Genomic DNA, 11,417 nt, shown 5'->3' with positions numbered 1-11,417 from the left:
CCTGTTAAATTCAAACACTTAATTCGAGAAGCCCAGAGGCTGTATTTTTTTGTCTGTTGTGAAGCCAACATCAATTGGTCATATTGATTGAACCCTTACTTTGTGTAGAGCACTATTCTTGCTTGGTAGACTACAATATATCAGTACAATAGGGTTGGTAAACACATTTCCAACATGTAATTACTCTGGACTGTAAGCTAGCTGTGGGCAGAGAATGTGAATATTATATTGTACTCTCCCAAGCACTAGTACAGTGACCTGCACACATTAATCGCTCAATAAATATGATTGACTGACCGACTGCCCACAACAAGCTCACCGTCTAGGAGACAGACATTAATATGAATAAATAAATTATGGGTATATACATAATTATGGTGGAGCTGAGGGAGTGGTAAATAAAAGGGAACAAATCCAAAGGCAAGGATGATGCAAAACACAAAATTCTCCTGGGATTCCCGTGGATGCTGACTGGAAAGGCCCAGATACAGAAACTACTGTAGTTTCCTTTAGCCCATCATAAAAGGTTAATATGTCCCGTCTCAATCCAAACACGTTCCCTTTGTTGCTAAACAGATTTCCTAAACTGGAAGAAGAGAGAGAGCCTCCCTCCACCATTCCTTGTCCCGAGAACTCCCCTCACTCTTCGAAATTGACCATTTTATGAACTCCAGTCCCAGGGAAACAGTCTGGCATACCTGCACAGGGAAAAAGTCAAAAGTCAAACCCCCTAATGACCCCAATTTTCTTAAACTATAATAGTTTAAGCAAAGGAAGCGTTTAACTACAATGGCCAAGCCACCTTAGAGCCTGTGTTACTTCCCCCACAGAAACACGAATTTGAACCAAAAATCTAGGGAATAATACCTGGCTTTTCCAAGTCGCAGGAGGCTATGGACCTAAGGAATCTACCCCAAGGGGTTCGGCAACCGCAGGTATAGAAATTAATAAGGAATTTATAAGGAAAATGGAAAGTTTTGTTTCGCTCGACTAAATTTTGTCCGTAACCTCACGGATCCTTACAGATTTACCGCATAAAACGCTATGTTTTCAAAATCCCAAGAAGGCTGGGGGGAACTTAGGAGTTCGCTAGAGAGTCCGAGAAAGAAAGCGGATACAATTATTCGTCCAATATTGATATTTTTGACTTTTTTTGATGTTTAACAAACACAACTGGGAAGGTGAGCGCAGAGTCCTCAGTGGCTGCGCGGCGGGCTGGACAGCGCACCAATCACAGCGCAGCTCCGCCCTATAAATACACTGAGCGACGAGGGGAGGGTCACACCAGTTGCTGTCACTTTCTATTTTGGGTTTTTTTCCCGTCTCGTAAGATCGGACTTTCTCGAGATGTCCGAAACGGCCCCTGTTGCGCCCGCGGCCCCGGCCCCCGCGGAGAAGGCTCCGGCCAAGAAGAAGGCGAAGAAGCCTGCGGGCGGAGCGCGGCGCAAGGCTGCGGGGCCCTCGGTGTCCGAGCTGATCGTCCAGGCGGTGTCGGCGTCCAAGGAGCGCAATGGGGTGTCCCTGGCCGCCCTGAAAAAGGCGCTGGCCGCCGCCGGCTACGACGTGGAGAAAAACAACAGCCGCATCAAGCTGGGGCTCAAGAGCCTGGTCGCCAAAGGCACCTTGGTACAGACCAAAGGCACCGGCGCCTCGGGCTCTTTCAAGATCAACAAGAAAGCGTCCGGCTCCGAAGGCAAGGCCAGGCCCAAGGCTAAGAAACCCGCTGCCGCCGCCAAGCCCAGGAAAGCGACCGGGGCCGCCAAGAAGCCCAAGAAACCGGTGGCTTCCGGGGCCAGAAAGAGCGTGAAAAAGACCCCGAAGAAAGCCAAGAAACCTGCAGCGGCGGCGGGGGCCAAGAAGGCGGCCAAGAGTCCGAAAAAGACCAAAGCGGCTAAGCCCAAGAAAGCAGCCAAGAGTCCGGCCAAACCTAAGCTTGTGAAGCCCAAAGCGGCTAAGCCTAAGGCTGCGAAGCCCAAAGCAGCCAAACCGAAAAAGGCGACGGCGTCCAAAAAGAAGTAGGAAGTGACCTATACTTATATTCTACACCCCAACGGCTCTTTTCAGAGCCACCCACAGATATCAGGGAAAGAGCTAAAATACAACTGAGTGCGATTGGATCTCTGCATTTTGCCAAACAGGCCCACATTCCTACCCAAATGAGCGTGCTTAAAGCTTGGCATCCAGACCAGTGAGTAGGACTTGCGGACCCGGGTTCTGATCCCGGCTTTAACCTCTGTACCCCTGCCCAACCTCCAACCTAATTATATAGAACCTGGCGCATGGTAGGTATATAGAACCTACCATGCATGACCTCTGCCAACCTGTTAATCCCGGCGCAAGAACCATACATGAGAGCAGGGTAGCACAGCTCCTCAAAGACTACTTGGGTGGCTCTTAAAAGAGCCTTTGGGTGGGATAATCAAAAGGGTATGAGGAAAAGTCTAAGCCCTCTCCCCACGGATGCGGCGGGCCAGCTGGATGTCCTTGGGCATAATGGTAACCCTCTTGGCGTGGATGGCACACAGGTTGGTGTCCTCGAACAGCCCCACCAGGTAGGCCTCGCTCGCCTCTTGCAGGGCCATGACGGCCGAGCTCTGGAAGCGCAGGTCCGTCTTGAAGTCCTGGGCGATCTCCCGCACCAGCCGCTGGAAGGGCAGTTTGCGGATCAGCAGCTCGGTAGACTTCTGGTAGCGGCGGATCTCCCGCAGCGCCACGGTGCCGGGCCGGTAGCGGTGAGGCTTCTTCACGCCGCCGGTGGCCGGGGCACTCTTGCGGGCGGCCTTGGTGGCCAGCTGCTTGCGGGGAGCCTTGCCGCCGGTGGACTTGCGAGCGGTTTGCTTAGTACGAGCCATGCTTTCCAACTGCTTTACGATAAGAACAGTAAGCAGCAACAGCCTGTTCTCTCTTTATAAAGACAGCTGTCTTCCTTGATTGGATAGAGAGACATTTGAAAATTCCGCGCTTTTTCGTGATTGGGTAACGCATTCCCCGCCTCCTCTATTCTTTCCGTAGTCTGTTGAGATCTGCACACAACCCTTCACACACAGAATGCTACTCCAAAGAGGCTACTTTCTCAGAGGGAAGCTAGTAGGCGAGTCTTCATTTGCTTTCTTTTAAAAAAACACGGGCTTTGTCTAGATTGGATAGCAGCGGGTTATTGTCCCACTGGTATACGCCGAACAAAGTTCCCTGTTCCTTGGCTAGCGGAAAATGAGGACAATTTCCTTCCTGTGCACATAGCAACGAATGCGAATAAAATGAACTATAGCTATGGAACAATGCTTGTTTTTACAAAATAGTCTCCTAGGTCATCTTAGTTGGTGCAGACAAGTTTACCTTGAAGCTGATTATAGATTGAAATCTTTTGTTTCTAGCTAAATGAGTCTATGTGGGACTCAGGATGTTAACTCACACCCGCATATCAGGGTTGATTTACTTCTTTATGGGAAAATTCTGCTCTAATTAGAATGTATTTTCCGGGATCATCATCATCATCATCAATCGTATTTATTGAGCGCTTACTGTGTGCAGAGCACTGTACTAAGCTCTTGGGAAGTACAAGTTGGCAACATATAGAGACAGTCCTTACCCACCAGTGGGCTCACAGTCTAAAAGGGGGAGACAGAGAACAAAACCAAACATACTAACAAAATAAAATAAATAGAATAGATATGTACAAGTAAAATAAATAGAGTAACAAATATGTACAAACATATATACATATATACAGGTGCTGTGGGGAAGGGAAGGAGGTAAGATGGGGGGATGGAGAGGGGGATGAGGGGGAGATGAAGGAAGGGGCTCAGTCTGGGAAGGCCTCCTGGAGTAGGTGAGCTCTCAGTGGGGCCTTGAAGGAAGGAAGAGAGCTAGCTTGGCGGTTGGGCAGAGGGAGGGCATTCCAGGCCCGGGGGGATGTGGAAATTGTAGTTACCTGGCACACGAGGGACAAGGAACTATTGAGTGATCCACTTTAGGAGTAACATAGAGCATTCAGTTATTTTCCTGAGACTATTGGTAGCTCTGAAAAAAGCCTTTGGTTTCAAATTATTTCTCCCAGCTACTCCGGGTGGGGCAGTGAATCTCAACCTAAATGTATTCTTTTTAGTAGGGGGAGGATCTGGAAGTTTTCAGCGGATTCACAGGGTTCAGTCCTGTGTATTTAGTGAACAAAAGGAAAAGAGTGAAGGCAAGGCAGTGAGTGAACGAAAGAAATCTTAGTGAAGAAATTGTACTGCTCTCGCTTCTAATTTGAACAGCGCGCTAGAGCTCAATTAGCCTGAGTTAGTGGCAGCGCTAATGCAAAGCGTTGGGAGTTTACTGTTAGGCACGGTTCCTGTACTTCGTCAGGGGTGCAAAATTTCAAAATGCTGCAACACGAAAAATCACGAAATGCGCGGAAACAGCTTGTCTCCGACGCAGGTATTTGTTAGCTATTGGGAAGCTGTATAGGACATATCAATGGGAGGGAAAGAAGCAGCATTGAATACAGACCAGGGTTCTAATCCCGAAAGTGCTGACCTTCACTTTAGGATTCAGACTGAAAAGCCCTATGTGGAACACGGACTTTGTCCAATTTGATTTAAATATCACTTTATATATACCATTTGTTGATACATAATCTTTAATTTTCTCTGAGGAAATGGTTAACAAGACTATCAGAACGAAGGGAATCGAGGCTTCAGAAAGTCTACATTCTATCCCAGTGCTTATCAGTAGGGACTGGCACACAGTGCTTATCATTAAGGTTGAAGCAGAGGCTCCCCAAAAAGTACCATGTAATGTAACAGCTCTTTCACTGAGGTTGTGGGTGGCTCTGAAAAGAGCCTTTGGTTTCAGATTGTTTCTCCCAGTTACCGCGGGTGGGGCTTATTTGCCTTTGGCCTTGTGGTGGCTCTCGGTCTTCTTGGGCAGCAGCACGGCCTGGATGTTGGGCAGGACGCCGCCCTGGGCGATGGTCACCTTGCCCAGCAGCTTGTTGAGCTCCTCGTCGTTACGGATGGCCAGCTGCAAGTGGCGGGGGATGATGCGGGTCTTCTTGTTGTCGCGGGCCGCGTTGCCCGCCAGCTCCAGGATCTCGGCCGTCAGGTACTCGAGCACGGCGGCCAGGTAGACGGGCGCGCCGGCCCCGACCCTCTCGGCGTAGTTGCCCTTGCGGAGCAGACGGTGCACGCGCCCCACCGGGAACTGCAGACCGGCCCGGGACGAGCGGGACTTGGCCTTTGCGCGAGCCTTTCCACCCTGTTTTCCGCGGCCAGACATAGTCACACCTAAGAGTTAGCGCTCAAGGCAAAAATAAGAAAAGTCACCACCCCTTTAGTTACTCTTTTTTATAGACAACGTGGGACTCAAAGAGAAATACTCTGATTGGTCTAGAAATATGGGCCAATAGGAGAGCTGAATTAGAATCCTACTATTTGCATATCTCTCTCAGTGGATGACGAAACTTCAAATTCCATCCAATTACAGATTAGCAGAATTCGAGCCTTCATTTGCATACGCCCCTTATAAGTATCAGTGTACTGACCATGAGATAGCATTCTCCTGGGAGGGTGAGTGATTGATACTTGAAATGCCTGAACCAGCTAAGTCCGCTCCGGCCCCCAAAAAGGGCTCAAAGAAAGCCGTGACCAAGGCGCAAAAGAAAGATGGGAAGAAACGCAAGCGGAGTCGCAAGGAGAGCTATTCCATTTACGTGTACAAGGTGCTGAAGCAAGTCCACCCCGACACGGGCATCTCCTCCAAGGCTATGGGCATCATGAACTCGTTCGTCAACGACATCTTCGAGCGCATCGCCGGCGAGGCTTCCCGCCTGGCGCACTACAACAAGCGCTCTACCATCACTTCCCGGGAGATCCAGACGGCCGTGCGCCTGCTGCTGCCCGGGGAGCTGGCCAAGCACGCCGTGTCCGAGGGCACTAAGGCCGTCACCAAGTACACCAGCTCCAAGTAAATCGACTGTGAGACCTCTCACACCCTAAACCCAAAGGCTCTTTTCAGAGCCGCCCACATCTTCTCAAAGGGGCTATAATGCATTGTTGCCGTCATGCTTTATATAAGTATTTAAGAAATTTACGTGTCCTACCCGCTGTCACCAAAAGTCATCGCTCGCAGGATAATAAGCGCCTAACAGTGTTTGTTGGGCAAAATAATGTGGAAGAAAATCTTAGATTCTTTTAGCACTAGTAGGGAGGGGCGGGTGAGAGGCAGAATTGCCTGTTTGCCAATGCTAGCCCACCTCCAAGTTGATACAGCATTCATAATGGTCAGGATAAAGTAAGAAAATACTTAAGGATAGAAAGCAGTAGGTCCTTCTGACGTTTTCCATTCAGCCCTGAACCTGCTTAGTTCTATGTTCTACTGCTGCTAAGCAATCGAGCTTGACTACTCGATTTGACTCAAATAACGAGGCTTGGCTTCAGTAGACCAAGTTATCAGGCGAACTGAGTAGTAAAGCACGCCTACGGCAGAGGGGAATGTCAAAAAGGGGGACAAATGCAGTGCCTTGACCATTGTGCTCCACATTCTCATGCTAGCACTCCCAACACTTCCCACCTGAATACGTAATCTCATAATGGGCTAATTCTGTTGTACTCTCCCAAGCGCTTAATAAAGTTCATTGCACTGACTTGTCAGAACACACCCACCCCGGGAAAGGAAGGTGGCAATCCATAGTTACATCAACCTCAAACGAGGTTTCTTGGAGGCAACATGTGCTGCATTATTCCACCTTTCCCATTACCTACTAAGCACTTTCTAGCTTTTATCTTGAAATTTTACACAGGTCTTAGTGACTTTGCACATCTTTCGCTTCAGCTCTCTCAAGTGAAATTGTGGGTGGCCCTGAAAAGGGCCTTTAGTGTTGCGGGCAATTTAAGAAGCAAACAACCGCCGAAACCATAGAGCGTACGGCCCTGGCGTTTGAGAGCGTATACCACGTCCATGGCGGTGACAGTCTTCCTCTTGGCGTGCTCCGTGTAGGTGACGGCATCCCGGATCACGTTCTCCAGGAAAACCTTGAGCACCCCGCGGGTCTCCTCGTAGATCAGCCCAGAAATACGTTTGACACCGCCCCGTCGAGCCAGGCGGCGGATAGCTGGCTTAGTAATACCTTGGATATTATCACGTAGAACCTTTCTGTGCCGCTTAGCACCTCCTTTACCTAGACCTTTTCCCCCCTTGCCGCGGCCAGACATTGTAACTAACAAGTGACTAATCCTTAGCCAAATGATAGTGGTGCGCGCTGCCTCTACCCTTATATTAGTCCTTGCCCGACCTGATTGAAAACCACTAGAAAGAGGCGGGAAACCTGATGCAGCTCGAGCCTTCTCCCCCCGAGTGAGGAGGATTGAGCTCAAGATCTGAGGTTGATGGTGGTCGGCCAGAGGGGGACGGAAAAAGAAAATGGGGTCAGGGGAAAGACCGCATTTTCATATTTTCATTATTTTTTATAATTTCACACTTTAATTTCACCGATCCTTTCGAAAATGGACATGAGAATGAGGAATGAATTGAAACAGGTTCCTGAGAAAACAAAGAATAATTGCAACCGGATTTGCTTATATCCACCCCAGCACTTAGTACAGTGCTTGGTACATAGTAAGCACTTAACATATATCACAATTATTATTATCCCAGCTTTGCCACATGTCTGTTTTGTGACCTCGGGCAAGTCACTTCAGTTCATAGAGAAGCAGCATGGCTCAGTGGAAAGAGCAAGGGCTTTGGAGTCAGAGGTCAAGGGTTCAAATCCCTGCTCCGCCAACTGTCAGCTGGGTGACTTTGGGCAAGTCCCTTAACTTCTCTGTGCATTGGTTACCTCATCTGTAAAATGGGGATGAAGACTGTGAGCCCCCCCGTGGGACAACCTGATCACCCTGTAACCTCCCCAGTGCTTAGAACAGTGCTTTGCACATAGTAAGCCCTTAATAAATGCCATCATTATTATTATTCTCTGGGGCTCAGGTACCTCATCTGTAATAAGGGGATTGAGCCTGTAAACCCAGTGTGGGACAAGGACTGCGTCCCATCCAATTTGCTTGTACCCAGCCTACTGCTTAGTAAAGTGTCTGGCACATACTAAGTGCTTAACAAATACCATAATTATCATTATTACTATCATTATCATTATCATTATTATTATTATGCTCTGGGCCTCAGCTACCTCATCTGTAAAATGGGGATTAAGACTGCATTTGTACAGAGTTTCCATATACATTCACTGCCTAGAATGAGTTTACAGTCTAGAGGGGAAGATAGGCATTAAGTACATATTGAGAAGGAGGATGGCCTAGTAGAAAGGGCACAAGCTTGGGAATCAGAAGGACCTGGGTTCTGATGCCCACTCTGTCACTTCATTCATTCACTCATACAATCATATTTATTGAGTGCTTACTGTGCACAGAGCACTGTACTAAGTCCTTGGGAAGTAAAATTCAGCAACAAATAGACAATCCCTGCCCACAACGGGCTCACCACTTCACTTCTCTGTGCTTTAAGTCTCTCCTCTGTACAATGAGAGTTATTATATGCTTATCTTGTATCTTCCCAGCTCTTTTTACAGTACCTGGCACATAACAAGCAATTAACAAATACCATAAGAAAAATCCTATTGGACTGAGGGAATGGTGAATAAAGGGGGCAAATCCTACTTCAAGGGCAGTACAGAAGGCAGTGGGAAAGGAGGAAATGAGGGCTTAGTCGGGAATGGTGTCTTGGTATAGCAAATGAGTTCTCCAGAGAGGAGCAGGTGTAGAGAGAGAACAGAAGGGTCCAGATCTGAGGCTTGAGGGCTTCAGTTAAAGGGTGGGAGGTAGAGGAGGAGGCTGTGAAAGAGACTGAGGAAGAGCAGCCTGAGAATTAGGAGGAGAAGCACTAGAGGAAAGTTGAAGCCAAGGTTGGATATTGTTTCCAGGAGAAGGGGTGGTTGGCAGTGTTGAAGGCACCTGAGAGGTCGAGGAGGATTTAGGATTGAGTAAAGATGGTTGGATTTGTAAAGATTATTTGAGAATGTGGATTCTGTGGAGCATAGCATGCAGAAACCAGGTTGGAGGGGGCCAAGGAGAGAATTGGAACAGAGGAAGTAGACATAGACAACTTGCTTAAAGTGTTTGAAGAGGAATGGTAGGAGGGAGGTGGGGCAATAACTGGAAGGAGCAAGAGGGTTTTTTAAGACAGGGGAGATAAGCATATTTGAAAACAGTGCTCAAGAGGCCAGTTAGGAATTCCCAGTTCCTAATTTCTCCCATATAAATACACTCTCATGCCTTAACTAGTCATATTTGTTATGTGCTTACTGTGCACAGGGTACTGTTCCAAGTGCTTGGGAGAGTACAATATAACAGAGTTGGCAGACCTGTTCCCTGCCCAGGAGGAGCTTGAATTCAGAACCAGCTGAAGACAGTTGTGAGAAAGAATGATAAGATAGAGAGAAAGTCAAAGGGCCAGTCTAACAGTTTTACAGTGTGGCAAGGAAAGAAGAGAAAAAAGAGGAGGAAAGATGGAAGAGAAGCCTTCAATGGGGGCCTGATTTAACATACCCTATCTCTGCCTGGGATGATGTGCTTTATAGCAGGCTTAGATAGAAGATCATCAGGTTGGATGCAATTTCTCTAACCCCAAATATGGGGAACATTTAGCTCTGCTTTATGTTTTTAAAAGTGATATTTATTAAGCACTTAAAATATACCACACACTGCACTAAGAGCTGGGGTAGATACAAGGTAATCAGGTTGCACACAGTCCATGTCCCCAGGGGGCTCACAGACTTATTTCCCCATGGTCGGATCCCCTATTCAAACCCTATTGTTGAGCAAAAACCAGTTAACCACCCACCTGAGCTGGCAAGTGTGACAGTCTCCTCCTTGCCTATGCCAGGTGCTGTTTGGATTTTCCCCACTAGTCACCACCTGCTTTGCCTGGGGAGAGGCAGCAACATGCTAATCTTTTCATTCATTCATTCATTCATTCATTCATTCATTCATTCATTCATTCATCCAACCATCCATTCATACTTTCATACATTCATTCATTCATTCGCCCATCCACCCACCCATCCACCCACCCATCCACCTATCCATCCATTCATTCATCAATTCATTCAATATTATTTATTGAGTCCATTCTCATGGCCGCAACCGACAACCCCATCTAACCTTGGGCACATTGGTCTGGGGATTGAGGGGGATTGAATTTATACAAATTCCCCGAGCGAAGTTTCCATCTGCTTGCAATTTACTTTGTACCATCTCTCACCTATGCCTTTACACCTTTTACTCATTTCCTCTTCTCTCATACCCTCTGTGTCACCCTTGCATTCGGTTTTGCACCTTTTATTTACCCCACCCTCTATCCCACAGTACTTATTTCCATTACATTAATGTCTGTCTCCCCCCCTATATGGTAAGCTCATTGTGGGCAGGGAACATATCTATAATAATAAGAATAATAATAATAATTTTAGTATTTATTAAGCACTTACTATGTGCAAAGCACTGTTCAAAGCGCTGGGGTGGTTACAAGATGATCAGATTGCCCCACGGGGGGCTCACAGTCTTCATCCCCATTTTACAGATGAGGTAACTGAGGCCCAGAGAAGGGAAGTGACTTGCCCAAAGTCACGCAGCTGACAATTGGGGGAGCCGGGATTTGAACCCATGAACTCTGACTCCAAAGCCCAGGCTCTTTCCACTGACCCACGCTGCTTCTCATGGCCCAGCTTTGTTATATTGTACTTTCCCAAGTGCTTCTCGTGGCTCTATCAACTTTGTTATATTGTACTTTCCCAAGGCCATGGTATGGTGCACTGCACGCAGTAAGTGCTCAACAAATAGGATTAATTGTTTGATTGATTTAACAACCCACTTCCCTTGTTAGGGAAATAAGGAACTAACAGACATCGTTATCACCCTGCTCTACTACGTGAGAGAGACCTGTGTTCTGCTCCCTTTTCAGGGAGATAAGGTGTTTCTTGACACATATTAAACACTACGTAAATGTAAAGCATTACCCCAAAGGTGTGAAAGTTCAACAGAAGCAAGTGATGATCATTATTCATTAGGAGTTTTCCATGAGCAAACATTGTGTTAAGTGCTGGGGTGGGGAGGGGACAGAACAGAAAATAATCAGTTGGGACCAAGTTCCTGTTCCACAAGGATATTACTGCCTAAGGAAGTGGCAGTATATATGAGGAAAGTGAGAAAGATTAAGTGATTTACCCTAGGTCACACAGCAGGACAGTGTTGGGGCTGAAATTTTTCTCATTTTTTTTGACACCCAGTCTCTTCATTTTCCCGCGATTCTATGTGGCTTCCCTGTGGTATTTATAGTGCGCCCCTTGTGTGTAGTACACTGTGCTAAAAGTTAGTAAAATTTTTATAGGAAGAAAAGACACTTCCCCTAATGATAATGATGATGTCATT

General features: G+C 47.3%; 4 protein-coding genes across 4 annotated transcripts; 1 reads left to right on the top strand and 3 right to left on the bottom strand.

Annotated features, from left to right (window-relative positions):
• Positions 1-1,347: 1,347 nt before the first annotated feature.
• On the top strand, positions 1,348-5,950 carry LOC119946879 (histone H1.4-like). The gene is made up of 2 exons (XM_038768358.1): positions 1,348-1,995; positions 5,654-5,950. The coding sequence occupies exons 1-2, from the start codon at positions 1,348-1,350 to the stop codon at positions 5,948-5,950; spliced, it is 945 nt and encodes a 314-aa protein (XP_038624286.1).
• On the bottom strand, positions 2,442-2,852 carry LOC119946894 (histone H3). Its single transcript, XM_038768373.1, has one exon. The coding sequence runs from the start codon at positions 2,850-2,852 to the stop codon at positions 2,442-2,444; it is 411 nt and encodes a 136-aa protein (XP_038624301.1).
• On the bottom strand, positions 4,867-5,259 carry LOC119946903 (histone H2A type 1). The gene has a single exon (XM_038768382.1). The coding sequence runs from the start codon at positions 5,257-5,259 to the stop codon at positions 4,867-4,869; it is 393 nt and encodes a 130-aa protein (XP_038624310.1).
• An 868-nt stretch (positions 5,951-6,818) lies between the features above and the next one.
• LOC119946958 (histone H4-like) lies at positions 6,819-7,199 on the bottom strand. Its single transcript, XM_038768438.1, has one exon. The coding sequence runs from the start codon at positions 7,191-7,193 to the stop codon at positions 6,819-6,821; it is 375 nt and encodes a 124-aa protein (XP_038624366.1). The 5' UTR covers positions 7,194-7,199.
• Positions 7,200-11,417: the final 4,218 nt, after the last annotated feature.

This window comes from Tachyglossus aculeatus, chromosome Y4 (assembly GCF_015852505.1).
Source record: "Tachyglossus aculeatus isolate mTacAcu1 chromosome Y4, mTacAcu1.pri, whole genome shotgun sequence".
Lineage (NCBI taxonomy): Eukaryota > Metazoa > Chordata > Mammalia > Monotremata > Tachyglossidae > Tachyglossus > Tachyglossus aculeatus.
This window is presented reverse-complemented; position numbering and strand designations above follow the sequence as displayed.